At 39.3% G+C, this 22,572-nt stretch overlaps 3 protein-coding genes across 6 annotated transcripts; 1 reads left to right on the forward strand and 2 right to left on the reverse strand.

Moving 5' to 3' along the window:
- Positions 1 to 1,224: 1,224 nt before the first annotated feature.
- On the reverse strand, positions 1,225 to 8,559 carry RB195_016748 (uncharacterized protein; the record flags this gene model as incomplete). Of its 2 annotated transcripts, XM_064183431.1 has the most annotated exons (19): positions 1,225 to 1,338; positions 1,583 to 1,690; positions 1,776 to 1,883; positions 2,114 to 2,311; positions 3,033 to 3,209; positions 3,272 to 3,467; positions 3,765 to 3,915; positions 4,530 to 4,605; positions 4,684 to 4,821; positions 4,878 to 5,009; positions 5,583 to 5,693; positions 5,749 to 5,872; positions 6,054 to 6,143; positions 6,196 to 6,285; positions 6,366 to 6,513; positions 7,563 to 7,701; positions 7,764 to 7,870; positions 7,953 to 8,137; positions 8,399 to 8,559. In XM_064183431.1, the coding sequence occupies 19 exons, from the start codon at positions 8,557 to 8,559 to the stop codon at positions 1,225 to 1,227; spliced, it is 2,553 nt and encodes an 850-aa protein (XP_064039312.1). The 2 variants fall into 2 exon arrangements, with proteins under 2 accessions (XP_064039312.1, XP_013296135.2); XM_013440681.2 differs by lacking the exon at positions 6,366 to 6,513 and having other exon boundaries at positions 6,196 to 6,295.
- Positions 8,560 to 10,780: 2,221 nt separating this feature from the next.
- On the forward strand, positions 10,781 to 14,354 carry RB195_016749 (uncharacterized protein; the record flags this gene model as incomplete). Of its 2 annotated transcripts, XM_064183432.1 has the most annotated exons (11): positions 10,781 to 10,816; positions 10,880 to 11,016; positions 11,091 to 11,232; positions 11,716 to 11,778; positions 12,221 to 12,323; positions 13,033 to 13,153; positions 13,225 to 13,306; positions 13,377 to 13,490; positions 14,124 to 14,143; positions 14,204 to 14,212; positions 14,276 to 14,354. In XM_064183432.1, 11 exons carry the CDS (start codon positions 10,781 to 10,783, stop codon positions 14,352 to 14,354), a joined length of 906 nt encoding a protein of 301 aa, XP_064039313.1. The 2 variants fall into 2 exon arrangements, with proteins under 2 accessions (XP_064039313.1, XP_013296137.2); XM_013440683.2 differs by lacking the exons at positions 14,204 to 14,212; positions 14,276 to 14,354 and having other exon boundaries at positions 14,124 to 14,183.
- A 1,529-nt stretch (positions 14,355 to 15,883) lies between these two features.
- On the reverse strand, positions 15,884 to 22,509 carry RB195_016750 (uncharacterized protein; the record flags this gene model as incomplete). 2 transcript variants are annotated; one of them, XM_064183434.1, is made up of 10 exons in its annotated part: positions 15,884 to 16,129; positions 16,939 to 17,031; positions 17,105 to 17,239; positions 17,331 to 17,430; positions 17,486 to 17,627; positions 17,728 to 17,825; positions 17,920 to 18,063; positions 18,129 to 18,273; positions 18,464 to 18,578; positions 22,477 to 22,509. In XM_064183434.1, 10 exons carry the CDS (start codon positions 22,507 to 22,509, stop codon positions 15,884 to 15,886), a joined length of 1,251 nt encoding a protein of 416 aa, XP_064039314.1. The 2 variants fall into 2 exon arrangements, with proteins under 2 accessions (XP_064039314.1, XP_064039315.1); XM_064183433.1 differs by lacking the exon at positions 22,477 to 22,509 and adding an exon at positions 18,959 to 18,991.
- Positions 22,510 to 22,572: the final 63 nt, after the last annotated feature.

The following is a 22,572-nucleotide window of genomic DNA, read 5'->3' on the forward strand; positions in this document are numbered from 1 at the left end:
CTGAAAATCAATATGATCTGAAAATGAACAATCACGGTGGGAAGTCAGGAATCATTATTAAATACTGAGAATCTAGTAAAGCAATCTTGTAATTCCTTTCCTAGAACATCTCCGCGAGAAAAAAAAGAAACCAGAGCAGTTTCTGTCGTTCCAAGCAGAAAACTTTGAGATCCTAAAGCGGCTCTTATTTTTGCAAATGTGACCAGCAGAAAGGCAGGGAACCGGCATTCATTGATGAGGATCCAGGTGCAACAGCATAAGGTACATGGAGTTGCGGCTCCTTTCATTTTTGTAACATATTGTGCACAACCAGATCAGTAACGATCATCTCTATGCGTTTTCCATTATACATGGACTCACAATATGCTACGAGAGCAGGTATGCGTCGCCGATTTGCTATTTAGAAGTAGCTTTACAGTACTCCGCAGCGATACATAGCGATCGCCCAGTTGTTTTTTGATCTATTGACATATTCGATTAGAACGCAACCATCCGATCCACCTCCAACGTCAAATTGATCATCGCATTATCGTTTAACGTCAATTTACCATCTTCTACTTTCTATCGCCCCATTAGCACCAATTTATTTCATGACTTCATGCTTTTCCACCACTCCTCTGCCACATTTGGCCATTCTCATCAGATTGTCCTTTCACGGATTTCACGAATGTTTTTTTTTTCTTCCTGTTTCTCTTTTCCTTCACAATACGTGTGGAGAAATGCAAAAACGGATACGCTGGACTTGGAATGGAAATTATAGCTGCACAATTGGCTAAAAATTCGTGATCTGTGTGTTGCTTCCTGCAGTATTGATAACTGCTTATACTGTTGTTGTTGTTGTTGGTACAGTTGACACGATCAACCAAAACTTCACAAATTAGTTCAATATTAGTACTCTTACTCTTCTTCATAGATATAATTAGACTCAGAACTAGTTTCATTTCATAGGAAAGAACTGAATACGAGATGTGACGGAAATGTAATGGATTCTTTACCTTCACTTGCAATCTGCAAAGAAAAAAATGTTTTAAGAAACCTCATTTATACAAATTTATTTAAAACTATCTTCTCCATGGAAATCAGACGTGAACGCTTCATAAAACCATAAATTACTGTACCGTATTAACATTGAACACAATCATGTTAAAGAAGACTCAAGTAAGGCCCGTGACTACACACATACATTAGCGACAAAGGGATCAAATTTCACTAGACACAAGACGATTAGACAGCATAAATCATTTCTGCAATATCTCGTGCAATACTCTTTCCTTTTTCGTCAGCAACTGCATCCTTTATTCGGTTGACAATGCTCAGCATATTTCTGGACTTTGCAAGCTGCAAGTGAAATTATCTAACGTTTTTAGATACAGTGGACCACGACATTCCGAAAATATAGTTTTTTTTTATTGGTAGGATGCGATTCCTTGATATCAGTAACAAATAACAGTAAGTCCTTTACTGAGATAAAACATCGGAACAAAGAGCTGTGATATAACGATATTATCACAACTTTTCGAAAAAAAAAATACAGAATGATTTTTTGTGTGTGCAATGAAAGAAGAAACACAACAGAACTTACATTAATTACTGTAGTATCGCCCCACATGAAGGTGACGATTGCTTGCAGCAATCGAATCATTGCAACTTCGGCGAAGGAGCCAAAGGAGGTTACTTTGTCTTCGCACACCTAAGGAAACATCAAAATCAGTCAAGCAAAGATGTAGAAAAGAGCGGTATGGACAGAAATGAAGTCTCAAAAGTTTGATTTGTACTTTTATGATCTCCCGGATAGCATCCTCTCGTGGTCCCAATTCGGCGACCGTTTCCGATCGGTTTAACAAAAGTAGGCTCCAGTTTGCAAGGGCTGATGCTGCTGCTATCTAAAAATAAACAAAATCACCAAAAACGGCTACCGATTAGGGAAATATTACAGCTATTGGTGCTGCTATAAAGTAGCACAGTGCAATGCTATGCATACGGTATGGAGAACGGCTTCGGACGAAGGGACAACGTTCCAGACAAGGAAATTGCGTGAGCCGCAGCGAACAAAAAAGAAAGTTTCATAAAACCCAAAGCAAATACGAATCCTGGTGGCCAAACCCTTATTTACCTGGAGTGCAGGTTTGTGGCTTGTAACGTGATTTGCTACAGCTCTGAACAAAATTTGGAAATCGTGAGAAACCATCTCACGGCCACGACTATGAACAAATGCGTTAGTGATACATCGACACACAAGTATAGAGATCGCATCCGGTGGCTCGCTAAGAAGAAGCGCTGAAAGGCGTTGTTGAGTGCTTTCTCCTCGTCCCTGAAACTCAAAAATCATTTACCTTGATGATGAACAATAGTTTATTTATATAAGAAGGAATAATTAGATTGTCATTATAAACTATTTATGGGATAATCATCTTCGAAAAGAACAGATTGGAACGACAACTGAACCCGGATAGCTCCTATAAGTTCTTCCAGTTCCTTTAGTTCTCAGATCCAACCAAGACTATTTTAAAGTTCAAGACGTGACTTTCTTATCCTCATATTATTTCGTTCTTGCTACGGTAAAGACATTTCACGTTAATTATTAGATTTAAAGGCATCATCCCACGAATCTGAGGTGGTACGGATTTCAGGTAGAGTATTCGTATACGGGGTGGGAGACTACGGAGAGGGGGTGATTCCGTCCATTTCTTCCTAATTGCCGTAAAAAACGGCCCGAAAGATACGGCTTCAGGCGTTTTGGCGCACTATTTTCTACAAGGGGTTCGATTGGAGCGCTCCAGCCTTGTGCGGCGCCGCATCTTCCGGGCCGTTTTTTACGGCAATTAGCAAGAAATGGACGGAATCACCTCCCTCTCCGTAGTCTCCCATCCCGTATACGAATACTCCACCTGAAATCTGCACCACCTCAGATTCGTGGGGTGATGCCTTTAATTGTGAGAATGTTAAAATGCTATCACAGCAGAATATAGGTAACAAAAGTGAGCTCCAATACTAGCAACAGTGTCTTAATGATATGCTGAAACAGTGATTACCTTCATGTCGCAGAAGTATGAGTTAAGCGTTTCATCTAAAATGGCTACTCGAAACACATCGAGAATTGGAACTAAATCTTCGATGTCCCACTGCAATCCCGTTTCAAGCGCCATAACCAACATCTCATAATCATTATTGGTGCTAGATGCTGACATCAAACGCTGAATCGCTTGCAGCTAAAACAAAATAAGTCTAATAAAACGGAATCTCGAACTTAATTTAGATCTCAAGAACTCACTTGTGTTTCATTTAGCCTCAGGGCTGTTTGTTTATCATTTACTTCAAAAAGCTTTGTAATGGCTTTAGTACTTAGTTGCTCCACACCAAATCGATAATAATTCGCCATAGGAGTGAGCTCGCCGCGAGGCCTTCTTTTGTCTACAGGTAAACACGAGCTAGGAATAATATCACCGGAAGCTGAGCCTGGATGGTACCTGCAAATTCACGAATTAAATTTTGCTATCGAAATGAAGTTGAGCCTCATATCTTAAGAACCAGCGGATTTCGGAAAGAAATCTGAAAGTTGTGGAACAAAGTTTTGTAGCAAACATACATATTCTATCCTAGCAATAAGGATACTCAAGCACCAAGCATAACATAAGCGCTTCGGATTTAAACAATTGAATAAGGAAACGAGTCATCTTCAGCGAAACTGTTCAAAATCAAAGCTGGCAATTAGATTAATGTTAAAGTTAAACTACTTAAAGTGTTGATAAAATTTTAAAACTTACCCTCCAGAACTTGTGAGTGGATCACCGCTACTAGCAGGGGGAAAATCTCCATAAGAATTGCCAGGAATGTATCGTCCACTATCAGTGAGAGGATCGGCGCTGCCATTCGATGAGAACGTACTGCCCTGTGACGGAACGTAACGGCCACTACCTAAAACTATTTCCGAGGTAAGCAGTGCAGTTTTTGCGTCTCTATAAAGAAAACGAAATTTTTTTTAACAAAAAAAAAACATAGGGTTTAGTACGACTCAAAGGCAACGCGACGATTTTCCATCAACATCAAAAAAGGAAGAGAGGGGCGGTTATAATTGTCAACTTCTCGTCAAAGAAGGACGGCTGGCAACAGTTAGAAACCGTGTTATAGATGAGGTCTTGCAAAAATTACTACAAAGTTTCACCTTAAATAATAGCGAAAGAACCATTGATAGGGAAAGGATAGTACTCGGAGAAACAACAAAAAAAAAGTTCAAGGATGCACCGAAAACATCATGCGTACGGAGATAATTTTAGAAGACGAAATTTGTCGATGTTTGAAACGTGAAAATGTGAGTAACAAGTATAGCAGCGGCTTTTTTTAAAAACATCTTTTGATCTTCGTCACATCCTGCAGTGAAGCATAAGAGCAAACACCCACACTCTCATAGCGTTTCCACGTGATAGTTAAAGAGAAGAGGAAGAAAGACACGCACATGGTGTAAACGAATATAAATCAAAACAAATTGTTCTTATCGCGCTCGCAATCAACTTATTTGTTCTTGAACTTACCTGTAAATGGGTCATAAAACTGGCCCGAAAAGGCTCCTTGTGCTCCCGAAGTTTGGGATCTCAACAATCCTGACACCTAAATGGATGAAGGAATGCAAGAATCGAATAGAAGACTAGAAAGAATGATGAAATAATGGAAAACTAATGGAAGTACCTTGGCTAGGAAAGAGATGGGCAAATTATGCTTTTCGACAAATCTTTGAGCAGCAACGTCCGGATCCTCACTCAGATTGTAAGGAAGACGCAATTTTCTTCCATCGTCAACGGTGACATCGAAACAGTAGTCGTACTCCTACGACGCAGTAGCAATAAAAAGAGATGTCAACAGTAGCTGAAAACCCCGCTAACCTTTCCGTCAACTATAACTCGCTGCGTTGGTTGGACTTTATGTTGCTTCTGCGCAGCAGCAGCAGCTTCTGGAACGTGAGCCTTGATGTAGTCCGTTATTTCATTCAGATATGACGCAGGAAGATTGTTATCCTCAAAACATGAAAATAAAAACAATTCGCAAGGATCAACGCATTCACAGGTGCGATAGGGAGAAGCCAGACCCTCATCAAGTGAAGGGGGTTCAGCTCATGGAGTGCAACTCAAGTGAAGGGGGTCCTTTCGATAGCCGTCCAAAAGCGAAGGGGGTAATTTCGCCAACCGTTTGAAAATGAAAGAGGTTCTTTCTCCAACCGTTCAAAGTTAAAGGGGGTTAGAGCACCGGCTCCGACTATCGCATCTACGAACGCAATTGAATGGACTCAAGGACTTCACTTATCAGAAGATAGTTGTTGAGTAGAGCCAAAAATTCAAAAAATATGTTCCAGAATCATGATTATCAAACTTGAATATTAAACTACGCACAATTGTTGATCAAAAAATGGAAGATCAAAGAAACTTCATAATTTTGTCATCTGGAACTTGTACCAGAGGTGTCTATTAGTTTTCCTCGCACTACGTTTTTCATTTGACAACTGGTATTGTCCCTTTCGTTTCTCCTTCACTGCCCAAATCAATAGACAGCGCAATTCAGGAAAAAACGGTATCAGAAAAAAAAGAAATCACCTGAATGAATTTCTCAGCTGCCAGAGCTGGATCAGTTCCTTTTTTGTATCGAAGTTCCATATTTGGAGCACCATCATCCAGAGAAACCTTGATTACCACGGTCTCGTTTGCCTAGAAATTAAAGTATAGAAGAAACAAGTATCAATCGAAGAAAAGACTTGCTTACTTGACGTTCCTTCCTTTCTAACTCCTTAGCAACCTTAACTGCAATAGCGTCATCATATGCAGCCGCTACGGCTGCAGACGCTTTGCGATTCTCATTTTCGGTGAACACATAGATTTTGCCATCACTAAACTGGTATAAGTTACAGAACATTTCTTCAGAAACACTCCTCTATATAATTTTTCGCTTGCCTACACCTATGCATTTGGTAATTACAATTCACGAGTTGTAAGTTGCATTAGAATTAGATTTTCTGCTGAGGTGAATATGGTTATAGGTTCACACCCTTCAGAAAGAAGAAAAATGACCTGGCCGCACAAGCAATGTCGCCGTTTGGAAGACCTTTCACAGCCCAAAGCGTCAGTGCTGGGGATTGAAGCAGTTGTGCGTGTGAAAGACTAAAAACAGATAATGTGTGCCAGAAAATCTCCAATCGAAAGAAATACACACCTTAATTGTCCTTCTATAGTGTTTTGCTTCCAAATTTCAACATATCCTCCTTCACTACATGAAGCTATATGGGAATCGACGAAGGCTAAGCTAAACAACACTAGAGGTACGAAGATGCAGAAAGAAATTTTTAAAAAAATCATAAAGATGAATATACAGTAGGAACTTGCTCAAAGATAAAATCGTCCCGCAACGACGAGAATTTCCCAAGACAAACACCGGTCTCCGTATGCCATAGCCTTATAGTAGAATCATTAGCAGCAGAGAGAAATCGGTCAACAGAAATAACAAGTAGTGCTCGTACAACGTCGGTATGTCCTGTAATTAATCTAACTAATGTAATTAATTCAATTTTAATTTAGCTGATTAACTCAACTTTAATTAATTAAGTTTCTTATTCATCTAGTGATCGGCAAAATTACTTTTAAAGCGACTACTACTGGCGATCTGCGCTCATATGCGCCCCTAAACCTCAAAAAATTTTTAGGCTTTTTTTTCACATGAAGAATGTGACCACAACTCAATTCAGAGCAGCTTTGATTCTTTAAGCCATTGGTTGACATTATCAGAAATTCAGCATTAGTATTTAGGATAAGGATAAAGGATAAAGTGTCTGGCGTTAATCAATCCGCTTGGGATGCGCCCCCACGTTCACTTCAATTCAGAATCGTTTGAGGTTTACGAACGTGTATCTGGCCTATACAATGACTTGCGGTGGCTAGTCGATGTGTAGCTTTATCCTCAAAGTTGTCCAATTTATACGGAAGCTAGGGCGCATTCGAACCCGATCGATCGGAAGCATTACCCCTCCACCCCACCCCCAGTATTTAGGATGCTACCCTCAAATCCCTCTGCGTCTATGTTTATATACAACTTCTTGTTACTCTGCACATTCTTTGACTGCACTTGACATTTCCTCCGTGCAGTTGCGATCAGACACAACAACCACCCTATCGGGTGACCCTTTTGTGCTATTTAGTCAATAATCAAGCATTTCACCACTATTGTTTTCAAGTACCGCTTCTGTCTCAAAGAACAACAGTCAATCTTGAGAATGGATTTCAGCCGAACAACATTCTGCGACCAATCTTACAAATGGGAAGAGGAAAAGTGAGGAAAGAAAGTCTAGATTGCAAAAAAAAACAAAGGCCGGAAAGTTTACGAGTTCCACCCTGCTAAACATGAATCTATTTTTGAAATTTGATCGTTTTGTGTGAGCCTTTTACCTAGCTAAAAAACAGGAACTGTCTTACGACAGCAGGATATGATGACAGGAAGAAATGAAAAGAAGAAAATGCGACAAAAATTTGTTCTACAATTGTTTACATATATCTTACCCGTCAAAGCGAGAAAAACAAAAACCAAACCTGTATACGTCCTAACTTCGTTATCGTTATGCCAAAGTTTAACAGTCTTATCAGCACTTCCTGACAGATAATATCCTGGATTTGATTCAATTGCGCACAGGGCCCATACTGATAGTTTGTGCCCATTGAGCAGAAGAACCTAGATAATAAACCCATAACGGCTAATTCAAGTTTGCTCACTTAATTAATGAATCAAAGTACCGGAAATTCTGGAGATCCGATTTCTCTGATAGGCCAAATGATGATATTGTTATCCCAAGAACCACTAAGTAAAATATGATTCTTTTCATCGACGTAGAGGCAACAAACTGAAAAAAAGGTCGTACAGAAAATTAACGAAAAACAACAGCAAAAGATTTGAGAAAAAAACAGTCGTTCCCTGATACTCACCATTTGAAGAATGTTGAGTTAACACTGATAGTGGCTCAGAGGATCCAGAACCATACACAGCTATAGAGCCATCCTTTCTACCAGCAAACACCCGCCAACCTTCTGGTGATTCATAGTAGGCTACTGAGTTCACCGCTAGTCCTTTTGGTTGGGGGAATGCGAGAGTTTCTGAGAACTCTCCACCTCTGAAACACAAAATCAATAAAGTATGGTTACTCCTCTGAAGAACCCTAAAACCATATTAGTGGTTTTTTTCTTTGATAACTAAATATCAAGATAAGCAACGGATAAATCGTAACGTAGTCTTCACTCATTAAGCAGAGCCTCATCAAACTGATTAAATAGATGCCGCATAAGAAAAAAAAAACAAAAAAAGCTAATTCTTGAATGTCCGCATGTTCTATAAAAGGCGAAAACAGAGAAAGGCAGAGAAGAGAAGAAAGTACCTCTTAGACCAGAACTTCACAGTTTCATCACGTCCACCAGAAATAATTACTCCAGCTGATGTTGAAGCGAGACATTTCACATCCGATTTATGAGCATCGATGACACGACTGAGACGAAACCCTTCTCCTTCGGTGGTATCGCTCATTTCAACGTCACTCATGGATGCTGAAACGTCACGTTGGTGTGCAAGTAAAAATGGCCAATGCTTTCCTGTAACTTCAGGGTTATGTAAGGACCCTAAGCAGTATCCAATGTTATTTAAGTAGCTAAGCACAATTCTACGGCACTTATTTACCAGTTACAGTCACCAAAAAAGATTTGCATTATTTCATTCGAAGTAACTTTCTCACGGAAGGTCTTACAAGTCGTGCTGACATAAAAACAAAACCCAACAAGAGTTCCGTAAGCAAACTAAGGATGAATCAGACGAATGTAGGGAGGAAACTCCGAAATTTCGAAAATCATCATTGTTTTGTCAGCTCGGAGCACCAGTACAGTGGGTAGATTTTCCCTATTGTGCAAATCGCACACAAAGCGTATAAACCGACGACATGCTCCAATGGGGCTTCCTGTGATGTCCTTCCTTCTTCACCTCAGCTCTTTTAACCTTCCATAGATTGTTGTGTTGGCTATAAACTGGTAGAGGCATTGATAGTTGATTCTCCCCTCAAATTTGGGGCCATTTATAAGTCAGCACAACTTTTTTTGTTTACCCTTCTAACGCTGCCGAGATAAAATCTACAGTTATTACCCGTCATTTGTTTTACCCTCACTCATGTGCCATAATTATCTGCCTGAGCCACTTAATACACTAGGAACGTGGCGTATGTACATTCCCTTCCATGTACACGCTAAAAGTCTTCCGCAACTCCCCGGTGACCTTGAGGAGTGAAGAGATTTTGAACGGATAATTCGCTCGACCCCAACTGCGCCTTCTTCTTAATTTCGCTGTTGTTGTCCTACTCAACCAAGGACAGGAAAGACAGTTATATTAAAGAAGTGGGTCTGTGATGGATTGATAGCTTTATACCACATGGATTGTAAGGGTGCCGTAGAGTTCTAGTTCCGACTCTATGATTTTGGTGGTTATTGACCACGGAAAACTAGCCAGAAAAGGTTATCGATGGTCATTGATTGCTAGATCTGGATCGACGCACCGCCCATCTAGCGGAGACTGACCGTAGTGGACTCTGTGGACGGCCTAAAAACTCCATGAGGTGATCCCCCGGCCCTGACGACAAGCTCTGCTGGAAGCCCTAAAGCAGTGAGCAGAGTCTGCGTTCTGATCCCGTAACAGTGAACTTTGAGTACTACTGCAATTTCTTTCCATCAGTTTCTAATAGCAAATCTAAAAAATATTCTACCATATATAGTAAGGTCAAGACGATATGAAGCATGGTGCAGTTGCGTAAGCGGCTGCGCTTCAGGAGGCGCTGGCATAATGTGGCACTCAGGGTCGAGGTGGGACCATTGCTAGCACCATCCATCGCTGCAGCGCGCGATGGTCCCACGTCGATTCAAACCCCAATCTCCACCGCGACGTTTCGAAAGCAGCCGCTTACGTAATTGCACCGTGCTTTCTGTCGTTTTGATCCGACTATACGCATGATGTCGATGTGAATATAGCCATAAGGTGGTAACACCCTGGTCAGAGCACATATGTAACATTGCATACACATGTTGACAGACGTTACGGCCTCTGGGTACCTCGCTTTTGTAACTGTTACACGATAGCGTTTATATAGTCGGGTCAAAACGACATGAAGCACAGTGCATTTGCGTACGCAAAACGAAACGGCGCGGTGGATTCGGCAGTTGGAACCAAGGTGGCGCCGTTGCAAACTGCAGCGTTGAGTGATGCAAGCAAGGGCTGCAGTCCGTTCCTAACCTCTACGCTCCACCACACCGCCTCGAGAGAAGCTGTGTACGCAATTGCACCGTGCTTCATGTTTTGATCCGACTTGTCTACTATACTATACTATGACTACTATACGTCCACTGTATAAATAGTGTATGGACTTTATATAGTAGGTTCAAAACGACATGAAACACGTACGCAATTGCGTAGGCAGCTTCTTTCGAGGCGTTTCGGTGGAGCGCAACCTAGCGGCTAGGAGCGTGGTGAAATCCTTGCTGACAGCACCCATCGTTGTAGTTTGCGACGGTCCCAACTTGTTTCCAAACGCTGTCTCCACTTCGCCGTTTCGAGCGCGTATGCAAATGCGCTGCAACTACACTCGTGATTCATGTCGTTTTGACCCGACTATAAACGATGACATGTATCAGCTGCTATTGCACCATAGTTGCAAGAACTGTAGAGTAGATTGTTTCTGTGATTCAACTGAAATTGTTCATTTACAGGCAATCAATTGGAAATTTGAATGGAGAATGTGGCGCTCGAAGTACAAATTAATGAGGTGCATTTTATATTAAGAGGTTTCTATGTACTTTTTATTCGTTTTAGTAACCACAATTTTTAGGCTGAATGTGTTGAAAGGGAGGTCGCAAAAGAATTGGAATCTAAAAAGCTAGAGCTTGCTGGAACAGTTGCTGAACATGAAGACTTGGTCAAAAAGAAAGAGGTCTGGGATTCCATCGTTTCTCGTTTTAGCGCATCGTAAGTTTTTTATATCTTAAGGTAAATACTATGCAATCTTCTAATTTTGCGGGAACTTATTCTAAATTATTAAGCGAAATAGAAGAAGCTCGTGAACTTCTTCAAGAATATAACGCTGTTAGGGACCGAGAAAAAAATTTGAAAGCATCATCGAAAGCACAACTGATGTTATTGGTGAACGAAATCCAGTCATATCAAGAGAAGAATGGAAATGCGGTATGAGGTACTTGTTGATTTATGGCCACCATCAACGAAAGTTTGATTGGATGAATACAACAGCTATTTTATTTGCTTCTTAGTAGAATTTTTTTTCTTACTCTAATCGACCTAGAGGAGGAGAGCCTCATATTGATATTCTGGCACTTGATTGGCCCTTTCTTTACTTCTATTCCTCAAGAAACTTATCCGTCCAACAAGTAATGAAGACGTGAATAACACTCAGCGCATTAATAATGGCCATCTGACTTGGAAACAGAGTAACTTCTAAGGTGTATTCGAGCGTAAGCTGACAAAGTGTTGAATCATATTTTATCATATTTTGAGATAGTCTTTCGCTTTAAGTGCTGTGAAATTTTATTTCTGTTATTCGACATCAATACCTCCTTTCTCAGGAATCTGCATTGATAATGAATTTCTTGTCGAATTATGGGGATCTGTAATGATTTAGTACACAAGTTACCAATTTATTACCTGATTCAGAATCAACGAGAAGTTGAGGAAAGTGAGGAAGCGCTATCAGCTGAACGATTACGGTTGGCAGAGGTAAGTTGCTCCGATTAATCTAACAGAAACATATTTTGTGTAGACTGCCATCAATATTCCTCATTTGAACGTGATTATTTTGCAAAAACATGGCATGTATATTTTATATGAGAGTATATGATAGGGTAGATATGTATATTTTATAAATGAACACCTTGAAAAATGTGTGCTGATTGTATAATAGTCTCTGAGTGCTTTCCACGTGGATGGAGTGTGCGTCTTGAGAAGTTGGGGTCCCGGTGTGAAAGATTTGATGCACAGGATCCTCAAAAACCCACTATTCCTTAGCTTTTGCTGCTTAGTTGGTAAGAAAAAAGATTGATTCATAGATGTCTGAGTTGTTCTTACACTCGGAAAATATTTGTGACTGTATACCAAGAACTTTTTTTTTGTTGGTTCCGGCTGTACTAGTTCTTTTCTTGAGGCTATCATTATTTCACAGGTAGCTCAACGAGTAGCCTCTTTACAAAACGAGTTGGACAACATCCCTTCACAAACGGAAATGTCCCAATATCAGCAACGGTTTATTGAACTGTACATTCAAAGTTAGTTTTCAAATTAACTTTGATTCACTCATATTTGTTATTATTATTTATTTGTGTTGTTTATTCACTTTAATGTAAGGTTTTTTTTAAAAAAAAAAAAGAGTAACCACATATTTGTAACCAACGTAATCTCGGTGAACAGTGGACTCCTAGAGTTATAGTCGGGTGAAAACAACCTGGCTTGTGCTACAGTACAAAAACCCTATTTGCACTTGCGGTGAAGCCCTAGCTGGATCCAATCTGGGGTTGCTGATCGAGAGTTTCACTGCACCATTTCAAGTGCAACCGTTTACGCAATTGCACGGTAAACCAGGTCGCTTTATCTGGACTGTAGGTCTCCGCCGCGCTTTGAACAAAAGTGAGTAACATAAACACAATCGGCACAGTCGCTATAAAGAGATTCGTAATCGTATGCGAAAGAAGGCCTTCACATTATTTGGAGGAGTTTGGTCGTTGTACGACGACAATAATTTAAAGGCATCACCCCATGAATCTGGGGTGGCACGGGTTTCAGGTAAGTAATGCCCATACGGAATCGTAGATTGTGGGAAGATGGTGATTCTGTTCATCTTTTCCTGTACCAGAGTAAACGGACGATCTCAGAACGCTATTTCTTACGATGGCTTTTGCTACCCGTCTGAAACCCGTACCACCCCAGATTCGTGGAGTGATGCCTTTAAAATCCATATCTAATCCCGCCACCTTTCAGTGGGTAGCAAACATCGACAAGCTCGGCAGTACGTAACACTCTACAATACACTTGTTGATGTTCGGAATTACATCAAGAAAGATATAGAATTGCTTTCTAAAATCGAAGATGTTCTTCCCCTGTAAGTTTTTTTTTCAACATTTATTTAACGAAGAAAATAGTGCAAAGATGAAACTCACTATTTTTTCTCAGAGCCACTCAGGCATCGTATCAAGATTCTTTCATCAACAACCTTAATGACATTTTTAATGCCGTTTCTGCAGTCCAAAAGAAAGTAAGTCCTTGTTTATAGTGCATGTTTTGTAAGTTTGAAATGCTGTTGAGTGTCCTAAGCAATGATTCAGGTGTTAGATCGTACAACTATGCTCACCACTAACAAGACTCAACTAACGTCAGAATACAATGAATTGAAAGAAAAAACGAGAAAGTTCAATTATCTCGTTGCGAAAGTGATATCGGTAAGGAATTAGTTCTGATTTATAATATTGGTAGTAGTCAAGAGACTTTTTTTTTTCTTTGCACCATTTTTCTTACCATCTAGTCACTCTTTCCGTAAATGAATGCTATTCTCTCTTCGCCTGCGCTTACGCGTTGCACATCAACAGCTCCTATAGCTATATTTTCCCTCAACCGGTTTTCACCATTACCGTATATACGTCAAATTGAATACTGCATCGGATGTTTGATCCAGGAAAATGGTTTAGTGGCAGAGGAAAATAATTTGGGTCAGATATATTCATTGCGCAAACTAAGGTTACTGCTTCTAGTTCTCTTATTGTTTCGAGAATTCAGCATGTTTCACTGCACATGAGCAAATCTATCAAAATTCTCGAGAATCTGAAGATGGGATAATCGCAAACTACAGATAGGTTCGAATCTCGTACCCGGTTAAAACACATGAATGAGTTATCGGAGTAAATTTAATACCAGTTTCTATTGCTTTGAAATTATTGAGGTCTCGACATACTGTTTTATTGTGCTTTCTTGTGCTTTTAATTTCAATTTCACCTCATTCTTCCCCCACTCGCTTGAATATTAACAAAACAAAGCAGAGTATGCTGTTGTATAATAAATGACAACTATCTCTTCAGGATTGCGAACGTAATGAGAGGTTACGCAAGCAGTTGTCGGAAAACAGCAGTACCGCTTGAATTTCACCTCATAATCGAAGATTGTTTATGTTGGTTTGGTTTATGTTTACTTTAATTTCCCTCTCTTCGTAAACATGTCCTTGTGGATTTAGACTTTCTCATAAACTAACCGCTTCCACTTCCGTACGAATCTACGTGGACCTACATTGGCTTCGCTCATATGTTAAATAGAGTTCTGATGTTTGTACATTACACAGTTCCAAGAATAAATAGTTCTGTAAACGAGGTCGCTAGTTTGTAAGAATTGCACAAGGATACTGTATTTCGAAAAAAAAAAAACGTTTTGGCTCCTGTTTACCCATCACCTCCGTTTGGATGGATAAACTATCGAAGTACCTTTTCACATTTCGTTCTGTTTACACTTTTTTGTCGCATACATCGCTTTCTCTTTTACACTTAAGGTAAACGTGCTAACTAGGCTTTTACAGTAGCTAGCTACTGTAAGTACTTGAAAAAATACTCGCGTTTTCTTCTAAAATTACTGTAAAAATGAAACCAGGGACTTCCATTTACAGACAAAGACTTACTATTTCACATGAAACGGAGATTCTGAATATTCTGAATAGTGCGTTGACGTTGTTTTTAAAATAAGCCTATGGCAAGTTGGTTTCATGTAATCTGGTTCACTAACATACACATAAAATGTAGATAGGGATGCTTGTGCATGTATATATGCATAATAATTTGAGGTCCAAAGCAGAATTAAACTAGGACAACATATTTATTTACAGAAAAAATGCTTTATATGAATATGAAACAAACAGCGCTGAACGAATCTGATCACAACCCGCAAGTATTGTCTTGAAGCTCACCGCGGACTAATAAAACAGTAAAATAATTGAGTTACAACTATACGGGATATGGCTATTTGTTCTTTACCCAATAGATACACGTTTAACGTTGCACAAACAACACAGGAACCAAAACGAAAGTACTAGGCGGAGGAATAAGAAAGTGATAAAGTACTATCACTTCAAACGCTTCAAAAACGCAAGGTGCAACAAATGAACTCGAGAATATGAGGACAGTGTGGCCTAGAGACGTTTGAGTAGCAGTAGCAGCCAACGATATTGTAACTTTCAATTGTTTTACATCCCGAAATTTCTCAGAGTCTGATTAACAATTTCTAAATTCTTACTAGTTTGTCTCAGAGGAAAATATGGAATGAAAAAGTTGTCTTTTCTTATTCTCCCAAAGAAGAAGAGATATACCATTGATAAGAAAAAGTTAGTCTATTCCTAGAAATTCACTCTTTTAGGCGTTGATGAATCCATCGTTCTACTAAAATTATTTTTGGAACTTGTATCATTTAGGGATTTCAGCCGTATTATGAAAAATTAATGAAGAAAACACAAGAGTACCAACCTCTTCAGCTGCTACTACACGCAACCCACCCATTTGAGAATAATCAACATATTTCTCAAAAAAAAAAATAGCTAACAGTTTGACTAGAGAAAGCAGTGAAAGATCCGAAGAACACTGCATAACTGATATCAGCCGAGGACAGTTCGAAAACCAGCAAGAATGTAGGCATAAATTCACAAAAGATGTGAAGTGAAATACATGGAGAAAAAAAAAACTAAGTGGAAATTCCTTAAATGAATGAAATTCTAGATGATGTACTATGTTTGCGGTTCATAAACTCAACAAGGATATGTGATCATATTTCACATTTCAAACTCTCATATCTCTCTAACTGGCTACTCATCTGGTAATGGTGTTATTGATAATCTATCAATAGAATCCACCAAAGCTCCACGATCATGATTTCCCAGTTCTTCCGGTATTGAATACAAAGGACTGCTTACCAGACTCCGTGAAGTCGACATGCGTCGCCCTGCTACCATCGTTGGTGCGGAACTCACCGGCCGAAGGCGTCCAGGGCAACTTCCTACGGAAGGTCGTGTGCGACGTCCAGACAAAATTGGGCGGTCGTTTTGTGACGGCTATGAGAATAAGAGCATTATTTATGAATCTTAGAAATATCGCTACACCTTATGAACGTTTGCCATGTAAACAGATTTCTGATATACTTCCGGTACTTAATTAACTGTATCATACTTAATCCAGGCATCTACGGTGCTGAGCCCGAGAAAACAAAAATTTTGAGGTCATTGGAGGTCGTATATGTCAACGTATTACTACGGATAGTGAACCAAGAGCAAACTATGTACGTATAAGAGTCATGATTTCGGAAAACTATGCAAGGTAATCGTATTCATGTGGAGCCAAACAACTAAACGGAGCCGTTCACCAAAAACTTTAGGCTGTCCACAGAGTTTCAATTTCAACGGCATCGGTAAAACGCGCGCCAAGAATCAATTCACACATGTCGACCGACCTGCTACAGTATGACAGTAATCGAAAAATGGCAAGTTTACAGCAGTGTACAGATACTTTAACGAAGGACGATGGGGCAAAAAGCTACAGCGATAATTCGCGATTGATTTAAAACGCGTGCATTTTATCGGCACTGAAGGAACTTTGCGGCCACCCTTACTGTTGAAGATATTACTCCTACCAAGATGACCATGATAACATTATATCTTTGCGACAAGGTCTACTATAGCGGAATATGGACGTAATTTTCTAACAAAGGCTAGTTTAACGACAATACTACAACAACGTAGTAGTGCATAGATGTGAGTTTTTAATTATCTGTTTGAAAGGATGAAGAGCATAATTCTAAGACTATTCTAAGCCTCTGTTAGGAAATGTCTTTTGATGTTTCTTGAAAATGGAAGGATTAACTCACTTGGGTAAGGGGACGATAGCGACGTCGCCAATTCCTCACTACAACAACATCAGCAATGGACGATGTTGACGAACCGTATGATGGATAGAGCGACTACAAGGAAATGCAATATTATTGAACACTCACAGAAAGTAGGAATAGAGTTATATGAGTTAGCTTAACTCACCTCCGTGGAATCGTCGTTGTAGGCATTTGGTTTCGTAGTAGTCCGAAACACGTAAAGAATTGCCCAAACGGGCATCAAAAAAGAAACAATGTCATATGGAAACTTTAACAATGAATAGCGTAATTGATCATGATCCTGAAAACAGATGCAATCCAAGAAAACTACCTAATATTTACAATGATTTTGTGACTGTATGCGCTATTTTATACAAGGAAGAATAACTTACAAATACTCCACTGCAACCTCTTCTATCGTCGGCGAGACAAAATAAGCTCACATGGTAGCCGAGATCGGCTAAAGTGGATGTCTCGAACGTCCAGAATAGACTGAAAGTAATGTTTGGAGGTCGAGCAAAAGAACAAAATATTCCTCAACTCGAACCTAAACAAGTCACGCCGCTGATTTGCGCGTATATTAGGAGCTGCAGATATTCGGCTCATTCGTTGTAGAATCAAGAAGAATGAGCCAACCATAAGTTGAACCATTATAAATTCTCCAGCGGAGAACCATATCCAATAGGGAGCTGGAAACGAAGTGATAAAATTAATCGTGGAGTTGAATACGAATGCAGAATCATTTTCATAGTGTTTTGTCTAATAGTTCAAAAGAAAACAATGAATTACCGTGACAATCTCTCCATGGTTCTATCGAAATAAGAAAGCCAACAATCAAAAATAAGGTGAAATAAGTGAACATGAGGAACAGCGCCGAAAAACACAGTCTGAATTAAATTAATAAAAAGATAGGAAAACCGGCCAAGCTTTTAAAATTTCAAAACAGGAATCAGAGCAAATGTTAGAACTTCAAAACAGTACCTTTTACCAGCTATTGAGCTCCAATGCATCATTTTAGATGCTACATCCAAATAGAAATAACATATAAGAAGAAGTTCGAGTGCTTTTGCATAACTAATGAAGAGCGACAACTGTGTTGTCCAACCCAAAAGCCATTCAAATGAACTAGAAATATATTTTGAAAAAGAATCTAAAAATTAAGAGAGATTACGAGTAACTTGTAAACTCACCCAGCAATACAATGAACGCATAAAATATAAAATAAAAGGAGACGAAGATGTGATGGTGACGTTGCATGAAGATGAATAATCCTTGTTAAAGCCACCATTGCTGTTATGATACCAGCCAAAGCAATAAGTCCAGAGCGAAGACACGCTAGAAAGGTGGAAAATAAAACCGTAGAAATAAAAAAAGAACTAAAGTTTTTAATATACAGCTTGATGAAATCAACTTCGAAGCCAATATTAATTGGGGTAAACAGAAAAAACATGGAAACTATGGTACAAAATGTTAGTGATCCATTTGTTCCGCTTCGTCAATAAACTGTTGATAAAAAAGAACTGACCAATGGGCTCCTGAGGTGAAACACAATTTGCGCATAAAACATCAATGGATCGGTTAGTTTCTGGTGTTGATGTATTGTCACGGAATAAATCACGCAACTGTTCCTCTTCTTCCATCTAAAATTTTAATTCAATATAAATCACCAAAAAAGTAGAAGTTAAAAAGTAATAAAACCACGCACGAGTAAAATCAGAAGAGGATTAGGAAATTCATAGTTTTTGCCAAAGATTTCGTCTACGCTACTGTATCATGTCTCACGTTATTCATATTATCATATTATTCAATCACAGCTAAACGCTAACTGGTCGCTTTTGCATACGCGCGCGATGGTCGTAGTATGGCGATAAGCGGATGAAAAAAGGAAAAGAAAAATCCCAACAGTGCAGAAACGTAATATAGCTACAGTAGGACTAAACACACGAATTAGAAAGAGATAACATCTCATAGTTCCTAAAGGTACACTCCTAAAGGTTTTAATGTCAATTAAGGGACTCACAATATATTTAGAAGAACAAGAATGACAAAGCATGCAAATTAATGCTCCAAAATCCGCTTAAAGGCATCACTCCACGAATCAGGTGGTACGGATTTCAGATGGAGTATTCGTATACGGAATGGGAGACTATGGAAAGGAAGGTGATTCCGTCCATTTCTTCTTAATTGCCATAAAAAACGGCCCGGAAGATACGGCTTCAGGCGTTCTGGCGCACTATTTTCTACAAGGAGTTCGACTGGAGCGCGCCAGCCTTGTGCGTACTAAATATATTATATTAAATATGCTTAGCACGTCGTGATTCAACTTGAATACGCGTTCACTCGTCGTTTATCACCGCAGCTGGGTTTTCATAGGCGTTTTCTTCGTATGTCTAAAGCACTCCACAATATTTATAACATTTATTTCTTGTTTATTTTCTCTTCTTTATATTTTTTTATTGTTTCCTATTCTTCAATGCTATCAGTATGCATGTAATGACATCAAATAAGAAAATATAGATTCTTCATCTAAACAAACTCAAGGAAAAAATAAGCCGGAAAGCAAACAGTAAGATACGCACTGTCTGAGGTGACGATAGCATTTCTTTGAACGTCACTCTTCATCACAAACAAGAAGTTACATCAAATCATTCGAACATTTCCTTCTTCCAACAATCAAGCGATCATATTTCGTCTTTTTTTTTTCTTAAGAAGACGTGATAAGGACACAAGTGTGTTTCGCCCCTATCATTTTGATAAATATATTAAAAAGTTTCTTTTTGATCAAAAAAGAAAAAACGAAAGATTCCACTTTGTGCTTGTAACAGTCACACCACTTCACATTATTCTCATGCTACAGTACAACTCTACGCCTCTTATCTTGAGAAAATATTTCAACTACCTCCAGGATCCACGATTAGAAGTCACACTCAATTCACGTGTCCTCCAACAGCGAATGATTATGTTGCATTCAATCGGTGAGGATGGATGTATGTATAGCTGAGTTCTTTGTTTTGTGCATTCAAAAATTCCAAATAGATTTAAGAACTGCCATTTTCAAATGAAGGAGATAAGTGGTGCGCTTAATCTCTGTCTTTTTTTCCCGAAGCTTATTAAGTGCAACGAAGCCGCAGTATGAGAATGGATGTCACGGTACGTTGGACGAAAATTACTGTAATTGTTGGCTATGGTCCAGGGGGATAAGGAAAAATCGAAGCTCTACAAGCACTCTGTTCCTACGGGAGGAGTTCTGACCTCCCGCAGGAACAGAGTATAGAGCCGTCAATTAAACTATAATCACCTTCTTCTTTATCGTAGCTAGTTGCGTAAATGCAAAGGAAGACTTTCAAAAATATTTTGATGTACATCTCGGTTCCAGCAGCATTTATCTGTGGAAGATGTCAATGCATCTCAAAAACACAAATATGTAGTAGCAAGATAGATGGACTTGAATTAAAAGCAAAAACTACATTTTCCCAAAAAGAGAAACCTCAAGATTTTTCCAGGCTTTGACCAAGGCGATAACGTCGAAATGTCGTAAGCTGTTAGTTAATAAAGAAAGATCAATACCAATCTTGGCTACAGCTCAAGCAAATCAATCGAGAAAAAAGATTGTTTATGCGAAAAATGATAGCTGGTGTCGCTGACGAACTCCGCTTTGCAGCAAATAACAAAGGTCGATACAGTGATGACTCAGATAAGAGACGATTGTTATGTGTTATTTGATACGTGAACGCAAGAAAAAATGATCGTAGTTCTCGAATCGTATAGGCACTGTGCGTTACCACTGTATCGGTCCAAAAAGGGCGAGACCCCTTTCGATTGTAACTTTAGATACGACCGGACCAAATTCGAGCAAGTATGTAAAACATCTTACTGAAATAATCCTAGAATATCTGTTTTTTTTTCTTCTTTTGAATTAGTAAGTGATGGAAAAACGGTAGCTGGTGGGGAGAGGGGGAGGCACAACGCTGCTCTAATCCACTTGTACTCCGGCCGGCGCGTAAAAAAAAACGTCCATAGAGAACAACGATCGTTCCTAAGCGACAAATGGTTTTCCCATTGAAAAAAAAAAAACAGAAAACATTTGAGAAGGCGATAGTTCATCAATCTACAGTCGTTATTACTGGAAGTTAAATGAAAATGAATCTGTTGGGGCCCTAACACCTAAGCGTTAGTCATCGAGGACCCAATGACATATTAGCTAAAGCAACTAAGAAAAAGTATGATAGGGTTGAAACTGCCAATGCTTTAACTCCATCAAACGTTTCAAACGTGAAGTTAGGAGGACGAAAATGTGATTTGAATTTGCGAACAGATACCCATATCTTAGATTTATCAGAAAACGGAGTCGTATCATCCCCGCATATCATCTCTTCATCTCCCGCCGTCTGCATGCAGTCAGCACTGTTTTATCGAATTGACTACGAATCTGTCGGGGCCCGATAAAATTGTTGAGCTGTCAATAGTTGATTCCAGTGTTATTTTCATGACGTATAAAAAATCTGCTAATATTTACTTTAATCACTGACGACGAGGTGATTGATCGATATTACAAATCAGTTATAAAGATCAAAGAGGTAAAGAGATCAATCGCAACCGCTGTACCAGGAATATACATGCTATACCCATAGCACATGCACCGAACATCATAGGAGACAATGATGAAAAAATGAGAAAGAAGAAAAGGAGAGGAACACTGACGAAACCTGGCCCGATCCTCATAAAATATTTGAGTCACGGGGTACCGTATTTTCTTTCGACGGTTGCGTCGCGGCTCACCCTATTCAAGCGCATTGACAAAGAATTTGTTCGATTTTGAAAAGGACAATGAGTGGGCTCGTTGCGCATGGATTTTGTTTATTCCAAGAAGTTTCCAGGATTTCTATACTTTAACTAATTCTCCTTTTACTGCATGTTACTCTTAATTTGTGATGGGACAATGACTACGCGACGTTTATTTGCCTTAGGATCCTTTCTATCCTAGAAGTTGTACTCATTTTTCCTTTCTAAATAAGTTTTGGTGCAGTTCATCTTCAGTAGTAGCTGGAAATCTCGCTATTATTCTCTTTCAAGAAGAAGAAAACAGTGGGAGAATAAATATGATACTCTTCATGGAGGTTACTTAAATTATGTATGTGGTTGCGTTCAAGATGGGACCTTCGCCAGCTCCTACCTCCTCCAGGGGTCAGTAAGAGACCCATCACGGCATCTTAGAACACAACCACCTACGCAATTGCACCAGCCATCAGATCGTATGGCTTGACTGCAATTATGGAATTGAGGTGATTCAATGTTTGGTTTGATTACCTCAATAAGAAATCTAAAACAAATAATATGCTGTGAAGGGTCAGCCTTGTTGTGAAAAACTTAGGCGAAAACCAAAACTCTGTAAAACCTTCTAGTGAGCTCCGTTCTGTCTTGTTTTTGTTTTATGACAAACCTATGGGTGTTTTCAAACAAATAAATGAGTTGTCGACAAATTGAATTCGGTAGGAATCGGATTTATGTATACAATTTAATAAAGCGAAATGAACTTACAGACACCATAGCGATTCGGTGTCTTGCACACATTGGTGTTGGCAGCGATGACACGTGATTGACTCATGAGGGGAATAGGTCGGACAGACAGATATA

Source organism: Necator americanus, chromosome II (genome assembly GCF_031761385.1).
Source record: "Necator americanus strain Aroian chromosome II, whole genome shotgun sequence".
Classification (NCBI taxonomy): domain Eukaryota; kingdom Metazoa; phylum Nematoda; class Chromadorea; order Rhabditida; family Ancylostomatidae; genus Necator; species Necator americanus.